At 43.8% G+C, this 19,454-nt stretch overlaps 1 protein-coding gene across 3 annotated transcripts in view; it reads right to left on the reverse strand.

Annotated features, from left to right (window-relative positions):
• Positions 1–18,614, reverse strand: part of PALM2AKAP2 (PALM2 and AKAP2 fusion) — a 277,549-nt gene extending 258,935 nt beyond the window's left edge. For 2 of the 3 annotated variants that reach the window (XM_075488518.1, XM_075488517.1), the window contains exon 1: positions 18,221–18,610. In XM_075488518.1, the coding sequence (XP_075344633.1) occupies positions 18,221–18,265 (45 nt within the window). In that variant the 5' untranslated portion in view covers positions 18,266–18,610. Of the gene's footprint in view, positions 1–18,220 lie in introns of all 3 variants that reach the window. The other variant, XM_075488516.1, reaches the window with a different exon arrangement.
• Positions 18,615–19,454: the final 840 nt, after the last annotated feature.

Below are 19,454 nucleotides of genomic sequence, written 5' to 3' on the forward strand. Positions count from 1 at the left end.
CATCAAACTGGCAAAGGCAGATCATTTCCGCTAGATGACAATTTATTTTCTAAATCGGTAATATCTTTGCCATCAACTTGAGCTGATGTCAGTAACACATTGTCATCAGGAAGCAAGGCTGATAAGTTTAAAGCAAAAAAGTTGCCAAGGAAGTGACTGAATGCAAATTGAAACTTAACTCTTGCTCAGATCTGCATGGTTTTCTTTTTCAAATGTCCATAGCCTTTCCACAATTCCTTTGCATCGGTTTATGATCTAAAGGTGGAGAAAACAGTAGTTCCTGCAAAGCTTCCCCCCTACTTCTCATTTTCTATAACCATGAACTAATTTAAGCAGTATTTATAACAGTAAGTTTGCCAAGAATTTCCCCCTAGAATAATTTCCTCTAAAGTGTGATATGAGAAAAGATTTAGCCGGTAATTGCTATGGATGGTTCTCATCTAAAGTGTATCTTGTAGCTGATCCTCCAGAAACAGAGTGGTCCAAAGAGACTGGATTACAGGGGAAAAAAAAATTATGGACATGTAAGTACAAGAAGAATGGAACTTATTTACCCACTTTGGCAGGAAAACTGAAAGACAGAGTTTGAAATGCTGATAAGAGAAACATGAAGTTTAAGTTTTGAGTGAAAAAAGATTTGGGGAAAGAGCTGAATTTCAGTCTTGGCATTTGCATAGACAGACATCAAACAGGACAAGGAAATGAGAAGCCTCGATAGGATATAAGGATGGGTACATTTATGACTTTCTTTTTCTTTAGGTTTCTAAAATGCTTTCTTATAGTGTGGCAAACAGATGGGATCCACCCACCAGGAGTTTATCGTAGACGTGTTCACTACATTTAGAGGTATGTTATGAAAATATAACCCCTCGCATATAGAAATGGTAAGGGGGGGGGCCACAACAGAATCTGTAATTTCAAGGGTGCATCTTTCTTTGAAACCCTTTCCTATTGTATGCTGCATGCTGAATTCTTCTGCAAATCTGGTCAAGAGATTGCATTCTGCAGAAAAACTGTGAGCCAGGTTGGTTGTGGGGGAAGAAAAGAAACATGACAAACAGTAAGGAGTGATATTAAAAATGTGCAAGTACATGCACGCCAAGGATGAAACAGCAGCTGTACAAGCTCCTGTTTTCTTATCAAGGGGAAGGAGAAAACCCTTAAAGAGAAAGACAGCATGGTGCTGAACAATGCATTTTTCCATAGTAAAGTATCTTTTGGCCACTGTACGTTGCTACTGGGTGTTTTCTGTGCTGCATCAAGCTGGGCCCTGACTGCCACCCAAATAGGACAACCTTTGATATGCTTGAGCCATCAGGCAATACTTGCAAGAGATGACTTTACTTGTCTCCACTATGGCCAGTTGCCATGCTGGAGCATGGCATGGGATCGCTACATTGCTTGGTTCGAAGGCACACCAATGTCAGAAGCAAAGAAGAAAGTTAAAAAAAAGATCTGGTCAAATTATTTTGATAATGAAACAAACATAAGTTCAGTCACGTCCACAAATAGTTTAAACTCAGTGCTTGATAATGATACATCAAGTAGAGCCCAAAAATTAAAGCTGCATGGATTCATTAAAAAGGGAGAAGGTTTAGAAATACTTTTCTAAACTGTTAACAGCATATCTTGGCCCACATGGAGCATTCAGTGGGAATGGCAGTAATACTTCTATCTCCCATTTACAAGAAAGCCTCTATAATGGAAAGACATGTATAAAAAATCTTCTTTTCTGATACATCTTATGTAACTTTTGCCAAGTCAAAATCTGCCATAATGATCTTTCCTGCAGTACTTTGCTAAACAACTGGCCTTCAGAGAAGATATACGTACTAATAAAATATGACGCTTGTCGCCAGGATGCAGGTTTGTTGAGCAACTAGCTGGCTGACAGTCCTGATAACTGGCAGAGGTGGAAAAAGGCTCTCTTCATTCCAAGAGGCATGCTAGGAAACTGCTGCCAACACTTTCACCTTTTTGGTTTTCCTCTCTGAATCTTAACAGCCTTAAAAAACTCAGAATTTCCCACCACCTGTCCAAGATCACAGCTTGAAAGGCAGAGGCAAAAATGATCCATTCCACTGCTGCAGTTTTGAAAATACATGCCACAGTTATGTGATTTGTAATGACTTGGACAGAACAGTTCTGTACAGCTGAAAATATTTCCATCTATGCTTCTCCTTCCTAAAGCCATTCTTTACTCACAGTGTAAATTATTTTTTCTTTCTAAGGGTTATTACTTGCCCAGGGACAGTATCTCTGGATGTGTCTGTGAATTAAAATAGAAGGGGAGAGAAATCAAGCTATGTCCATAGGTGGTGTTGCTGCAGAGAAGGAAATGCAATCTATTTATTTCCTATGTCATGCTAGACTGTAGAGGGATATTCTTGTTTTGCTTCCCTAGAAATAAAGAAGCACGAGGTATTCACAGGGACAATGCTGTACTACATATTCTGTGTGATGGCCTATCAGCTTCTAAACTCTCTCTGTCCCTCATTGCAAAGGTACTAACAAAACCTGCCCCTATATCCTCCAAATTAGACCAGGCGATCAACAACAGTGATCATGAACATGAGCAAAAGGGAGAACCACCAGGTCAACAGGACTGGATCCAGGTTCCTTCCCTGGCTTCAGATGCCTCTGTACTGGAGTCAGCACGCAGATGTTCAATGCAAATTCTGGTACCGAGACACCTCTGAAGGATCTCTGCAAGTGCGTTATTGGTAAGGCTGCTCGCTGGAAGGCAGTAAAAAAGAAAACCAATGGGGTAATTGGTTGCAGACAGTGTAGTCACAGAATGTATGCAACACTGCTGAGGATCAGCACTGCAGCACACGTTGGAAGATGAAGTCTATTGATGCCAGCTAACCAAAATGCATGAAAGCTCTGCAGAAGACGCTCTGCTGAAGGCCTTGCTGGCATGGCTTTTGGAGGTGGTGGAGAGTTTGGGCCACCGAAGGGTCAGAGCATCCTGCAGGGAAGCAGGCAGGTAAGACAAGACCCCTGTGCTCACACAGGGTCTTTCTGCACCCGTAACAGAAGCAGTGGACTGTGGGTTTCAGTGCAGGTGGGAACCTTTGACCAGAGCAGTTAACGTGGACATGAACAGTGGGGTTCAGTGTGTAGCCTGCCAATGTTGCAGTCAAAAGAGGTACCTACAGGGTTCAGCTTGCTGAATGTCCTCGGGTAAATGATTTCACCTTTCTGTGCTCATTTCTCATCTTCCCTGGTCTCTGCTCTGTTGGAGGCGGACGTTGGGCACGCGTTTGCTGTTGTGCTAGCACAACGGAGTGTAGATCTCAGCTGGCACTGCTCTAATGCCAGTAACGAGCAATAGAGATTCGTCTTCTCCATTGCCAAAACAGAAAGAAAACTACCCTGAAACTATTCAGAAGGTCCCTAATGGGGTTTCCTTTGCCTCCCTTGTAGCATCAAGTTTCATCAACTGCTGCAGACAGAATAATAAAGCTCTGGGAAGCACTTGTGCCTGAAGTCCCATCTTCAAAGCACCATTTAGACTTGTTGTAGATGGTTTTCACATTGTTCTTGTGCAACAGTAAGTATCACAATCCACATTTTGTAGGGAAGGATGGGGATGCAAGTTTAAGTGGCATGAACAGTCCCACAGGATGATTCAGTGACAAAACCAAGACTAAATCTATTATAGAGGGGCGTTTTGTGATTTTTTTTTTGCATGACCAATGCTGTGGTCTCCAATGGCATGTCCTGTATTCCTCACTACTGAATAGGTTTGGTTTCTCTCCTTCTTCCTTTTTTCTATGTTTCATGGGAGAAAAACAAACAAATGAATATTGATTGATTGAGTTTTAAAAGCAGAAAGACCAATGCTGCAATCAGTGTTAAAAGGGTAAGTAAGTGCAATTTTCCCCTATCACAAACTGTGTGCTGTTCTTCAATTTGCCACTTGTGAAACTGGTCAGCTGCCTCACGAAAAACTATTTTTCCCCTATGAAATGATCTAAGTCTCTTCAGGCTAAAGCATTTCAATGAACACTTGCTTTGCCACAATGCAGATTTGCTTTGGATGTCTAGCAGATGCAAAAGTCAGTTGCGCTGAAGTTTCACACTGTCTTTCACATCAATACAAGAGGTATTTGGGATATATGAAGCATTACACAACAGCCTATTTTCTGAAAAATACAGGCTTTGAAAATGTCTCATGCTGAGCTTTCAGAGTTAGTGGATACTTTCGATAATTATGCTCACTTGTGTCAGGAAAAAAGTGGGGAGATAGCTAGCGCTCATCAGAGGAACTGAAAATAAAAAAAATATTAAAGTTTGTGATGGTGGTTGCTTGCAAAAAAATGTCTGAACAAGGCCACTAAGGCAAATAATAAACAACCGCATTGCTTCCTTTCTGCAACAGAAGTTTAGGCTTCATGCTGAGTTTACTGAGTAAGGCTCTTTGGCATGTATTTTTGAGTCAGATGGGGAGTTAATGGATGCCATACACCACAGCACTGTGCAGAGGCAGCTGTGCTCATCCTAACTGCTCTGTGCTGAACTTGGAGCAAGTTACCAGCTTGCTTCCATTACCTTTGATATCTGTTGTACATCCATTACAATAAACATCTGATTTGCCATGATGAGGACTTGTTTTGGATACCTAGAAGACCCAAAAGCCAGATGTGCATCTTTGTACAGGTGTAGGTACTTCAGTGTACGATTTAGACATGCCCTAAAGGATTGTAATTATTCTTTCGGTGCCTTTTAGCCAAGGAAAATATTTCCAACGTTTTGTAGATGGAATAGGCTATGGTCACCTTTGAAAGACAATATAACTTGAATTGCTGAATGCCATTTACACAGTCACTTTTCAGAAAGTGGTGCACTTCACAATAAAAAAATCCCAACTCTTGAACCAACCAGAACCACTGTTGACATTTCTCAATTAGCCAAAACAGTTTTTTGTTTTCTTTTTTAAAGGGTGTAAAATTGGTCTAAAAAGGAGGAGTTAAGTTGTTAAATCACAGGCCAAAGTGACAATTGTAACAACTTAAAACTCAGGAGGTAATTTCTGCTACAACACAGTAAAAGGTATATCACCAGCTTCGCCACCTTTGCACTTTAGTAGGTACCCAATATCTGCAATTCTGGATCGCACATGGAAACATATAATGCTTCAGCAATATATCCACAAGCAAACCAATTGTTCATTGTTCATGGTTCAAGTGAGGTTTTATTAAGTTAAAAAATTCTTCTGAAAAAGGAGAAACTGCTTGAAATGGAGGGCAATACTAACAGCACATCAGCAGTGAAAGCTCTCTCTGATCAGTTTCTTAAATATGATGTGAACTGTCTTAAAACATAGAAATAGAGGAAGATAAATCTGTAAGGCTATGCTATATTCTGAGTACCTGTTGCCCTACCTTAATGCATGCTGAAAGGCTTTCTGCACATACAGGTCAAAATGCAGCCACAAAGAAATCACCTGCCTGAAGTTGAGCTTTCTAGAGGCCTTTGACAATTCGTTTGCCCTACAGATTATGCACAATTCATTTTCCAGCCCCCAACTATGTCCTAAGGATCTGCTCCAAAAGTTTCAGTGCAAAGTTTTGCATTGATTTGCAAAGACAACTCAAAAACAGGTTAGGTTGGGCAAAGAGAAAAACAATGAAATTCAGCGACAGTATTGACTTGATTTGCTTCTGCTAGCATTATTTTATGCTAGCTGAAGGGTGGGGGTCTCATCTCTTTTGATTTTAGGCTACAGCATTAGGGAAATTTCAGTTTGCTAAGCCTTCACAGTTTCACATCTTCAAGGTTCAACAAAGAAACAGCAAACATGATTTCCTTGGAACTTAAAATAACTCCCCCCCCCCCCCGCCTTTGTCTTAATGAGAAAATAAGGCTGTTACTATCTTTTTTTTCTGTTGGTAACATTTCTAGCAAGAGAAAACCCTTCTGTTGGAAGGATGATTCAACTGAAAAAGCACCTTCTTACAAAGCACAGGTAAAGCATGGGAAGCTTATTCCAGCAAAGGTTATTAAATATCTGGACTCTTGGTAACCTACAAGAGACAAGTCAAGAGCAGTGGCTGTTAAAGAGACCCAGCTTCTCAAAACTGGCTGTCTCCTGTGGGTGAATGAGAACATGCAGAGTTTAATATCTAGTCATTTTTTTACAGGAAATTTTGAACTTCCGATAGGTGAATTTAGCCACTTTCTAACTGTGCCTCCGTACTACTGATAAGAGCATGTGACGAGTGGCAAAGCATGCACCTCTCAAGTTTAGAGGAACGGTGAATCCCACTTTCTCTGTTTACCCTCAGCCTTATAACTTGTTGTCCTGGAAAGCCTGATTTAGACATGTGATCTGGCACATATCTGGCACTTTTTATGATGATAAAGAGTCAGAAATAGTGTGAACACTTATGGGGATAATACAGGTTTGTTCCTGCTCACCACTGAAACTAGCAGCAAAATTCCTATTAACTTGTTTGCGAGCAGGACAGGGCCCTACTGCAGAAGAAGAGTATAGAGACTGATGATCTAAATCCAACAAAACAGGTAATTTTATGTACTTGGACGTGATAATGTTACCCAACATATCTGAACTCCAGTGACGGACTACCCACGCACTTGGTCTATCCAAAATGCAAAGTAAACCAACCCAGCTTCAGACTTCTTTCACTGCGGTTGGACTAAACTGTTCTCCTGGGTCTCCAAGCATCCATATGTCAGCTGCCAAGTCTGAGGGAAGCATTATGCTTGGCATCGCAAGAAAACTGAATGGCTGCAGAAGAACCCTTTATATGTAAGCTACTTATCATGGGGTGACTGAGCAACATCTGAGCATAAGCAAAAATACTGGTGATCTACCCTAGGAGGAACATAGAAAGTTTTTCCTGCCCTTAAACAAGATCAGCTAAACCTCGGTATTTTATTCACTAGGCCAGACAACTCTGACTTATTCTGTCTTCCCTCAGAAGCCATTTTCCTCCACTTCTGATCATTCCTGGCTCTCCTGGACTCTTCTCCATTTGGCCCATGTCTTTCTTGGAGACTAACATCCAGCATGGGTCTGGCCAGAGCACGATTTCATGTGCCTTATAGGCAGCATTCCTGTCTATACCAGCCTGTTTGCCTTTTCCATGATGGATGACGTTGCTGAGTAATGTTCATTGGATTATCCACTGTAATCATCTCATCCTTTCTTCAGAGCTGCTATCCAGCAATTGATTAGTACTAGGTGTTAAGAATCCTTCATTTGTTTTGAAGACACCATGTGAAAAAGGCTAGTAATCTGCCAGTACCATTTTAAACTCCAGCTTCAGTACCATTTCACATGTGTTTACGGTCCCTTCCAGCGAAGCCCAGGCTACAGATACCGTGAGTGCGCTGCGTTATCTGATCCAGGTTCATGAAATGCTGTCTAGAACTGGAGCAAGGTAAGACCCAGGCTGGACACTCTTTGGTACAGGTTTCCACTGTGACAGCTGATTGCTAGTATATATATTCTTGCTTCAGTTCTCCAGCCACTTTTGCATCTGTTAGCTTCACCTAGGCAGAGATGTGACCAACACAACACCACCGATGAGAAACCAGGTCTGCCTTCTTCTCACTGAAACCTCCTCCAGCTCAGTGTGCCACTTGCAGCCAAAAGGACAAACCATGCAACAAGCCCTGCGTGGTGTGGCTTCGTCGGTGAGCTCACTGGTGTCACAGCAGCTGGGGAAGCACACAGCACAGTACCACTTCTGCCTTCGGTGGCACATGGATGGAGCTTAGTTAAACCACTCTCCAATCCACACAGATAGTGACAGGGCCCACCTGATCTTTTTGGACCTTACTGCCTTGCAACCAGCCACCTATTGCCCACAATCACATGGTCAGTGTTATCCACATCAATGTAAATTGGATCTATTTCACCAAGGAACATGTGTTTTCGAAGTAATAGAGACCAAAGACTATTTTTGTCCTCTTAGGTGTCTAAGTGAGGACGGTGGTTTGCCCTACAATGTCACAGACCAACACGAAGTAGAAACTGGAGCTGTAGGTACTTGAACCATCAAAATACCAGTCGTGTTTCCTTATATCTGCTTTTCAGGACTGCTTTCATGGGCTGTGAGTTCTCAGGCAAGGAAGGATGCTGCAGCACTCTCCCGAGAGACAGGGGCCAAACGCAGAGGGAAATTCTTCCCAGTGCCCTGAGATTTGTGGCAGAGTTGTAACAGGAAACTCCTACCAGCTCTCTCCAGTTCAGCAGCATTGTCTATCCCCTCCTTCTCAGCAGTGGGATAATCTTTAAAAGACACCTTGTCTCCTTAATTATGAATTATTATACCGTTTTAAAAGCCCAGAAAAAAAAATCATCATTAATGTAAAGAGTTGTCTATATTGGAAACTTTATTGATTCTGGAACAACTCCTTTGTGGGACATTCAGTTCTGTGAACCGCTGAGAAATTCACAGAGGCGGAGGTCTGCACTGTTCAGTGTCACATTGATCTCATCAAAACCTCTGCTCAGCATCGTGTGCAATATCACACATGATAAGGACAAAAATACTTGTCAACCGCTTAGATTCTATTGTTTTTCCTCTGGAGATCAGGAAGCTGATAATGAAAAGCATGAAAAGTACATAACAGGTCTCTATTTCACAGATGAGTTTCAGACATCCTATATGGATTTCAGTCTAAATTTTGTACTTTTTGAAACTTCAGCAATAACAAGTGTAAATTTAGCTGATATCTCTCAGTGTCTACAGGGACACAGTTCTTAAAGACATTATATTTAGACTATTCTTTACTTCATTTTTTAAAAAATGGGGATTTTTTTTTCCCTGGCTGGTTAGAAGTTACTTCTTTAACCAGAACAATTTACTCAGTTCATCATGATGCTGGGATGAGTGTATGTACATTCCTACTTCAGCAGTTATCCCCACAACAAGGAGTGGTCTTAAAGATGCAGCTTAAAATGCCAGAAAATGAATCAGCCTTCTGCTGGAGCCTACTCCTCTACAGTGCAGCAAATGCTTGTATATGCCTTTATTTATTAAGAACAAATACATGATTAACAACCGAGACTTACTTTTTATGTCAACGTAGGTAGGAATTTAAAATAGATAAGGTATTAACTCCCAAACACTACGCTATCTGCGCAGAGCTGCCAGAATTTGACAACATATCCAAGATAGTAATTTTGTACCAAAGCCAGTGTATGAGAAAATCCAGTCCCCTATGCTGCAGTTATTGTAAATTTAGTGACACCTTGGATGCCAAATACTTGCTTTATGCTCCAAACGGGAAACAGCTGGATGACTAGGGATCCTTTAAAAACCCATGGATGTCAGCGGGAGTTTTTCCGAGGACCTGACACATGGTGCAGTGCGGACCTGTTCCACGAGAGGCTAACAAGTGTGTGTGTATGTGTGTGTGTGCACGTGCACGTGCACTCCAGCCCCTTTACCTCTGGGAAGCCCACGGGGAAAGCCCAGTCAGTCTGACGCTGGCACTGCAGCGTGCGGCACTCAGCTGGTTAATGGCTAGAGCTGGCATTGAGCACCGCTATCCGCTCCCGAGTAATCTCAGCTCTGCTCTCGCTCCTGCTGCTGCCTTAAAGAGACTGCAGCTGTGTGACTCTCTGCAGCAAGCATTACGGGCTGCTAAACTCTTCCTTCTCTAGCAATAAATTACACGGCAATCTGGCTTCTCATTTCTGTCTGCAATTTTCAACCTCTTAATAGGGGCTCCTTAGCAATTACCTGCCCAGGTTACTTCCTTCTACTGCAGTGCTGCTTATAACTCTCCATGGCAAAAGAACATGGCTGAAGCACAGGAGCTGACAATGACATGTCCCCAAAAGGCTGGAAAGCACCTTTTATTTAGCCCTCTGCTGGTAAGTGGAGGGCTTTCTTTCAAGGTATGTATTTTTTAAAATCTGACCACACCTCTGCTGTCCCAAATCTTCAGCTGATTGTCAGTGGCTGCTATTATTAGGCACTGCAGAGGGGCTGAGCCCCACCCTGTTAACTGTTGTCTGTGGATCCTGACAAATGATGCTGGCAGGTCAAATTAAAATAATCAGAGCACCGCCTAAATCAACAACCTGAGCTCTGTGCCGTCTGGAAAGGGCAGCAACTCATAGATGAGAGCAGGTCAGTCTCCTTCCAAAAAGAGCTCCGCAAACTGCATTGGTTGTTGGCCTTTTTTTGTGCACAGAGAGCATTTGTTTTTACTGGCGAAGAGGAAGAAAGCTTTACACGCCTCCAGCGCCTAACCTCACTGCAAGTCAGCTAAGTAACAAAAAGCATCTGTGTGTCAAGAGCTACACAGGTCTGGTGTGCAATTGCCAAAAGGCCATACCCATTTCACTGCCACTGGACTTGTCGGATGATGTTAACCCTTGCAAGCACGTGGCTTTCTCAGATCAGAATTTGCAACAGAAAAGGCTTTTCTACGCTAGGGAAATTAGGACCAGAGGTAGGTGTAGCATCCTCGCGCTCCCGAGTCCTCTCCTGAAAGGCATCCTCAGTCCGAACACTGCCTCAGCATGCACAGGCCCAGCACGTCCTCATGTGCCATTCGAGAGAGGGCAAGGTTTAAGATCACATTTCAATGCCATCCTACCCAAATAAAGAAGCATAGGATTGAATTCATGGCTCTGTTGGGTTTGCTGGTGAAACAGGCAAACAAATCCCTTGCCTGAGCTTCATTTCCCCTGTAGATAAACAAAGACACTGAAATGTTTGCAAAGTTCCCTGGGATGCACTCACAAAGAGGCTCAGAAGCTAAATATTACTGCTGTGAGTCCTCATAATTTACTACACGTGCACAGTCTGGTGCTTTCCCAAATACATGCTGCAGACCAACCATCTTGCTGGTGACTGTACTTTGCAAGGACTCAGCTGTTGAAAGAATACACTTCATTCTGTACAAGAATAAGACAGTATTTGTAAAGCGGGTGAGGAGTCAGATACAAGGAGTGATTCCTGGAAGAGCAGGAGTGCTCGAGGAGAGACTGAGCATCACTGTGCACCCCCTTCCAGCCCCATCTCCCACCCTCATCCCGGCTACTCAGCTATCCATCACTTTTAGCACAGCGTGTGGATGCTGAAGTCTCACCTCTGACTTCACATGAACATCTACCCCACTGCCACCACGGCATGAGGCGTCTGTCCTTAAAGTTACGCTCCAGGCTAGAGCTGTTCAATAGTTTCCAAAAAGTTAAATCTTTCACAACTATTTTACTCTACCAGAGACTTAACAACAACAACAAAATCACAAAAAATTTTCACCCATTTTCAGCTTCTTTTGCAAAATAGAATTTGAAAGGCACAAACCAAAATCCAGTATCTCAGCTCCCTGTCTGTGCTCAAGGGATGTTGGTGATGTGTTAAGGGCTAGGAATGTGCTGTGGAAACAATTCTAAATTTAAACAGTTGAGTTTGGGTAAGTCTGGAGACTGTCTAGAAATTTCTCAAGAGCAACTTGGTTTCTGGTTTCTATTTGTTCCTAGTTTTCACTGATACCTTGAGAGCAATTATTTTTTCATCATATTTCCGCTTCTCTTGCTGTCATGTAAACATTCTTAGAGCAAAAATACAGATAAAACCTGAGACAGTAATTTTAGTTTTCAGACATTATAGGTATTTTTCTTTGGCTTTTGGCTTAGAATAGGCAAAGGCCGTAACATTTCTAACACTGTGCATGAACGCCCAGTCTTTTATATGCTCAGAAGTCAAGACAAGATACAACTGTACTTGCACAGGTTTCTCTGTGCAAGGTCTGCCACGAAGCTGACTCATGACGTTGCTGCAGTCCAGGGTAGGGCTGCAGATCTGCGTGCAGGGAAACCCCTCTTCATCCTTTACAGCAAATGCAAACATAACACTTCCTCTCCCACGGCTGACTTTCACTGAGGTTCACAGGAACCTCACGGGTTCACATCGTGCTTGCAATACAGATCTCATTTAGATTTAGTTTGTGATAATCCCTAGTTTACACATACTAAACCCATTCCTGGAAATATCTGCAGCAGGATACAGACTCTTCCTAACCCCACCAGGTCTTCCTCACCATAGACTGCTCTGGAAATCTGTTAAGGTCTCACTAGCCCTCAAGTGTTGTCACCCTCAGAATATAAAAGGAGGACAGCTACAGCTACAGGAGAATTTTCTGTTTCAGGTACGTGGATATTAGGACTGCTGAGGAATGAGGTGGCAGAGGAATGGTTGTGACTAACCAGAGCCATAAATACAATTGCAAATAGGACAATGAGGGAAAAATGGGAATGGAAAAAGTGGATTAAACTATGTAGCAGCAACATTCAAATGAGCTTCATGATGAATTGTGCGGGCGGCTGTCTTTAGTGCCAAAACTCGTGAAAGCACTTAAAGACATGGTTACTCCAGGAATGTGTTTGAGTACACAGGATGGCTGCACTGCATCAGACCATCTAGCCCATGCTCCATTCTAGCACAGTGCCTAAAGCAGAAGACCTCAGGAGCATGGCAAATACATGTAAAACTTCTCTGCCGGCCTCTAGTAATTTGCAACTCAAAAATTACTTCTATCTAATGGGAAAGTCCTTCGTGTATTCCACTTCCATGAGCATGCCTGGGTTCTCCTCAAGCCCCTGTGAGGGTACACTCTGAGCATCCACCACATCCTGGAGAGAGGGGCTCCACAGCTTACCAACTCATTTTAGGAAGAACATCTCCTTGGGTTTGTTTTGTTCGCAACTGCTATCCTCCTTAGACACCTACAAATTCTTGTCCCAAAAGGTATGAGTAGTATTTCCTTATCCTCTCTCTCCATAACACGCATGACCTTATAGACTTCTGCAGATTCTTCTCATTCGCCTATTTTCCAAGCAGAAAAGTCCCAGCCTGCTTACTCTTTCCATATCTTGCTGCCCTTTCTTTTCTGCAAGCTTTAGGTCTGAAAACAACTGAATTCAGACAGATTTAATCATGTGCTTAACTTTAAGGACAAAAAGATTACTTCCTAAATGAAGGTATAGGAAACTAGTGTATTAAGTCATCACAGCAATAGTAAACTGTTCATTAAATGAATTTGCCACATCTTTCTATGTGATCCTCAACACCAGAGATTCTAATTTGCATGAACAATGTTCTCTGGAAGGACGCACAGAAATTGTGGAGAAGTGCTACAGTAAAATGACCTTGGGCACGAGATCTACTAGTCATGAGTTTTAATTTTGTGGGATAATAGACAATAGGTGAATAGGGGGAAAAAAAAAAGAGATATTGGCTTCTCTGTCAATAAATTATTTTAAATTTCTGGACACCACATGATGCTCACTGCAGTTGCTGAGTGTCCAACTCAGAAATGTAGAATGCCTAGATTACCAGCAATTGTGATATCAAAACTATACTGCTACTATCTTTCCAAAAGATAATTGTATTATTATTCTCAAAGGCCTGTTGAAAAATTTGTGCAATGCTATATATAAACATATATGCACCTGCCTCCCTTTTGGGAGAACTCTAAAAACCTCATCTGGTATAGGTTTAACTGGTGTGAAACTAATCTCCTTTGCAGGACAAGGACCCCCGCTCATCCCTGTTGAATTATCTCCCACACTAGTTCTGGTCCCTTGCGAAAGGCAGCACTGCTCAGACCGCAGAGCCCTCTTCTGCGGTGCTGGCCCTGTACTCCCTTATAGTTGGATGCACAGTCCTGCACTGGCCTCTCTTAACACCAGCTGTGTACAGGTGTGGAGGACTTCTTTAAATGGACGATCCCATTTAGCAAATAATCCAACTTGCTCTGCAGGACTCCTTTTTGCCTTCGTATTTACTCCTCCACCACTCTTTATGTTACCTACACACTATCAATTTTGATTTTTCATTTACATCGAAGTACCAGTAGAGAACATCTTCCAGCCTTGAAAAGCTGCTTCCTATAAGCTCTCCCCTGCCTTTGCTGTCAAGGAAGAAGGCTCTGTTCTGCAGTCTCCCTCACTAAGAGCAACTTTTTGAGACCTATCAGTTAGCCAGTCCTTAATCCACCTAAGGCAGACCCCACTGATGCAGGAGGGTACTATTTTTAAACAACAATGTCCTGCCATACTAAGTCAAACACCTGATGACATTTCAGTAGTGTTAGATCCGGATCAACACTCATAATCTCATAGAAAAAGCAAGAATGGTCTTGTTCGACAGGAGGTACCTTTGACATGGCTACTTGAATGTCAGTAATTACTTTTCTTTAATGCTTCACTGAGCTACTGGTTCTCAGAACTGGGCACTGGTAAGCAGTAACCATCATTACTGTTGTTTTTACTTGCTAAGAAATCAGTACATTTTAGTAGCTTCCCACTTGCCTCTCTCGGCTGGACACCTCCTTAACCTGAAAACCTCCTCCAGCTCCCGCGCTGGTTGTTGCTCTAGTGTACGATTTCTCCTCAGTGCTGTCCCTCAAAGATTGCCTTTAATTCACCTGATATATGGGTGACACATATTCGCTGCATCATACGTGCATTTGTACCCCAGATGCACTGATACATACTCAACGCCCCCACTTCCCAGCTTTATGACTGCTAGCTAAGCGACGGAAAATATTTACATTTCGTAAATGCTTGCTATGTTTAGATCACTATCTGGAGGTGATCTCTGCAGTCATAGAGAAGGGGGCCATATAATAAATTGCGGAGCCACACAGTTTATTTATCCAAAATGTGATAAATTAACTCAGTTCACCTGTCCCCTGCCCACAGAGCCTGCTTCCTCCAGGACTATTTGCATTCCAAACTTCTGAGCAACTCGCAGCAGGCATATTTTTTAAAGCCACAAAAATGCTTCCTTTTTCACCCAAAATTTTACTCACTGCCCCCCTTCAGGAAAAGAGCAGAGGCAAGCACTGCAGTGTGCTACAGAAACAAGCTCAGAGAGAGGACGGCTTCCTAATTCCTCTTCCCACCTCTTGCTTGCCTCCTGCAAGGCCTCTTCCCGCAGCGTTCAGAGTGGGCACCGCTCGCTCCGTTGGGGCAGGGCAGCGGTGCTGCGGTGATTTAGGCTCAGGCTCAGACAGATGTTAAGAGTGGTGTGGCATAACAGAAAGGTTGACCAGTATCTGTCTGCAGCACACATGATACCCAAGTGGGGAGGTGTGATATGACCTCTGCTCAAGGAAGGAGCGGAAAACCAGGCGCTCCTGGCCATCACAGGACCTGCCCAGGACACAGAGTTTATGTTTTCCTCCCAAGAACAGAGAACTGGGTTCCACTTTTTAGTAGTTGTCTCACATCTCCCCTCTTCTCTAACTGGACTGCCACAGTGCTCTGAGTCTTGCCATAGTCACTTTGTGAATTTTAGGAACTTCAGAGACAGGAAGATCTAAAAATCACAGCATAAGCATGTACAATGGTATTAAAACCATACACATTTAAAGCTTCTTTTTTTTAGAATCACACGTTCTATTTTTTAAAGACTTATTTAGCTGTTTCTTGCCCTGGTAAACCATAGCATCCAAGTTCTCAATCTTGCATGCATCCCTAACAGCTCTCTGAGACAAGGCAATGTCCATTATTCACAGTTTACAGATGGAAAATGAATGCACAGAGAGGCTAAGTACTCACTGCTGGCAAAACAAGTGGCTAACTCATGTTCACCAAGATCTAGATTAATATCCTGACAGTTAGAGCCCTTTTTTCCTCTTCCCGTGACACTTGCCTCTGTGCCAGACAGGCGTATATTAAAACTGTGATTAGTCAGAGTAACAAAGTACAAAATCAAACTCTTCAAAAGGCGTCAGCCTTCTGGTGCAAATATTCATATTTCCATGTTTAGATGTGGTTTTCCTTAAACACTCAGTGATGCATGCTTAAAATTTACTCTCCTGTCTTCCTGGCAAGCTCATTTGCCATGGTGATTATGGAAGCAAGCATAAACGTACAGGCAACAGTGTGTAGAAGTCCCAGTGGTAAATGGATTTCTTTCTATATGCCTAGAATTCAGCCAGCTTGATTGAGTGTTGGTGTCAGCTTCTGCTCATCTGAGTGAGATACTGCAGCTTGTTAAAACAGAGGGAACACTGAGCTGAACTGAAATGCCACCTTTTTCTTCTTCTAAGAAAGGCCATGCAACTTTTGAGAATCGACCTTATTTTAGCTAACCGGTGGCAGAAGAGAAATGCCGAACTTATGTCATGTCACTCATCCTGATGGAGCAAAGCTTACACTAGAAATAAACTTCTCTGTATTCTGACAAACATTTGCAGCAGCCCAAGCACAGGAGAAAAGTTACCTAACAGGCTGATATGGAAAACCTGTTGCTCTGCAGGGTGGGTAAGCAAACAAGTCAATTCATGGACCCACATTCAAGCTTAAAATAAGGCTGAATATTTTTGATGCTGAAGTAAAATTTTTTCACTGCATACATTACTATACTATGTTTTATTTGTTGCCAGAAATAGAAACCAAAAAGGAAATATATATAGAAAATGAAGATCCAAATTCTCAAGGCATTCTCTCATACCAGCATAAACTACTGTAGGAAGCTGCCCACCAAGCAATAATTTTACATCCATAATGGCTTCATTGGTGTGAAACGCAAAGCACCAAGAAGCAGAGCATCTGATTTACTTTGGTGAAAGGTTTAAGCACATAATCTGGAGTGGAAATGGGTGCCGCTTGGTTTTCTGTTATAGAGTGGTCAAAAGCAGCAGCAATAATGTAAGCCATTTCTTTTAACGTGGAGATGGAAGTTTTTCAGAGCTATGCACAGCAACAGTGTGCGGAGCAGCTCTGCAGTATGGTTCTGCCGTACAGGAGTCCCAAACCAGAGGCAGTGGCGAGGGTTGCCTCTGGGGGAACGTTCCTGGTGTTTCCATTTGGAGATGTGGCAATGCCTATGCTGACAGAAAACTGTGAACCAGCTTAAAAATATGCATCTACTTTCCGCTGCCTGAAAATTAAATGGTTATAGTGTGTTCCCTCCGTATCAAATTATATCATTTGCTCTTTTTCAGGAAATATTTTAGAGAGAAAAAAACCCCCAATCTATTTGTTTTACATGTGGTTATTTTAAATCTCCATGGACCTATTAGCGGAATAGTGGACTTAAAGAAAACAGCTTGGAACAGCAGCAGCAGCGGCAGCAGCGGCAGCAGCAGCAGCGGCAGCAGCAGCAGCAGCCATTCCTCTTACTACAAAGGAAATCTGTGATCTCTGCCGGCTACAGTGAAACGTAGCATCTGTTGATCACTGGGGAAACCGGGGAAGGGAACGTAAAACCCATGTGGGCTCTGCCATCTTCTGTCATTTCCCTTCAGACCTCCAGGTGTGTGGTCCCCGGCACGGACTGTGCCATGCGACTGGGACCAGCACAGCTGCATCAACATCCAGCCATGGGGAAGAAGAAGAGCTGGGTGTCACTCGAACAAGGGCAGGCTGTGTGGGGCTGGCAGACTGGCAGTGCCCACGGAAACACAGGCCTTTTGACACGGCGCCTGTGCCGTGCTAGAAGATGAGCTGGCAAAATTTCTGTGTGCCGGCAGGATGGTGGTTTTTAAACACCCAGGCCTGATCCTCACCAGGTGTCACTGCCCACGTTCCCCTGAGGTCCGCACCAGCTGAGCCCATAGCTCACTCCTAATTATGGTACTAAACATGAAAACAGAAGTTTTAACTAAAGTGGGGCAAAATCTTGCCTAAACTTCATCCCTGGCAGGATACAAGTTGGCAAGGAATTTGTCTGAAAGCATGTGCTCAGCTATAGAGCCGAGGTGACAGTTTAACTAGTAGATCAAATAATTACACGATTTTGATAATGCAGTGTTTGTATTCAATTGTCTTAAAAATTAGTGATATCACAATTATTTTCTGCAGTAAAAGCCACCCTGCAGCAGATCATTTTGTTTAACTTCTTAACGAGCTAAGCCAGAGCTCCCACTGTGAGAAAATATCTTTTCAGCAGAGTACTGATTTTCTCCCGCAATCTCCCCTCCTCCCCACTTATTCCTTCTTTTCTTCTCCATCATCAATCTTTTAAGCGTGCCACTGTGCATTCACATTTTTCTTTCTGCACGTGTCAGCTCTTCCTCAGAGCCCTCTTTCTCCACCAAATCCTGCAAAGCAGACTTTAACCACTCGTTTCCCGAACGGGGAACTCCACGCACAACTTTGGGAAAGCCAGGCCCTCTGGGCGCTTCCCAGACACCGTGCCGGAATCCCCCCTTCCCTCCGCAACCCGCGGCTATGGACAAAAGAGCAAGTAAAATGAAACTGACTTACTGCTATGGCTTGGAGCCTTTCCTTGTGCAACTCTGCTTCCGCCATCCTGGAGAGAAGGACACGGGAGGAGAGAGAGGGAGACGGGTGGGGTGGAGGGGGGGGGGGGAACAAAAAGGCAAACAAAAACAAAACAGAGCACACACTGCAGTCACCCAGGAGGAACTGGAGTAATTGCAAAGAGAGCCGAGCTCCTGTGTAGTAGTCAGCCACTTTTGGAGGCACTGCAGGCTGGCTCACGGTAGGATCATGTTAGTCACTGGACCAGTGCCTGCCTCGCTGCCTGTCTCCCAGCTGTATTGCTAAATGCATTTCATTGCTGCTTCTGTGTGCTGTTGCTGTCACACAAGCCATGTATGCACTCTCCAAGCAGCTGAGCGCAGGGATAGCTCGCATGGCTATAATTTTTTGCGTTGACGTCTCAGCTCATTTGCTCCTCCTATGGGGCGCTGGGTCACGACAGGAGCTCAACATCAGTAGCGTGCACAGTAATCCAAACCTGCATGACTGCAGCAGAGGAGGCAGACAGCTGTGCCACGGCGTGTCCTTAGCGAGCAGCGTGGCGGGGAGGGAAGGACGGTGGGACATGGTGCGGCGAGCGGGAGCTGCGGCAGGCAGGCAGGCATGCAGCATGGAGTTGAAGCAGGTTTGGCTAAGGGAAAGGACAGGGCTGGCAGGAGGAGGGAGGGCACGGATCGTGGGGGAACAGCATGGCCACTTGTGAATGCAGTGGTAACATGGCATGCTGCAAAAGGCTGCAGGGCAGCCTCTAAGAGCAGCGGTGAAGAGTGGGGGGCGGAGGGGCGGAGAAGAGGGAAGGTGTCCCTGCACCCTGCATGTGCATTGCACAGTAAAGCACTGTGTTGGCATCAGACACTCGAAAGTGACAGAGCTGTACATAAAAACAGTCTGAGTGAAGACCCCAGGTGTTTTATAAATAGGGAAGGAGGCAGGTGGGGAAGGAGAGGAGGCCTGAGCAAGTGTTTTGAGGCTACCCTTGATTTCAAGTGTGGCTTCAGTTTTGCATGCAACCTCCTCACTTTTTTTTAATTTTGTATGATCTCCCATTCTGCTTTGTTTTCTCATAAACAGCAAAGAAGCCCCCCACTCTGTCCCAGCCCCATCCCATGGGGTGCTGCTGCACACCCCCAAGCCACGGGGTACGGAGGGACACCCCCAAGCCAGGACAGCCACCGGGCTGTCTGGAGGGCTGGGCAGGGGCTGAGCATGGCATCCT

The sequence above is a fragment of the Mycteria americana genome, chromosome Z, assembly GCF_035582795.1.
Source record: "Mycteria americana isolate JAX WOST 10 ecotype Jacksonville Zoo and Gardens chromosome Z, USCA_MyAme_1.0, whole genome shotgun sequence".
In the NCBI taxonomy this organism is placed as follows: Eukaryota; Metazoa; Chordata; class Aves; order Ciconiiformes; family Ciconiidae; genus Mycteria; species Mycteria americana.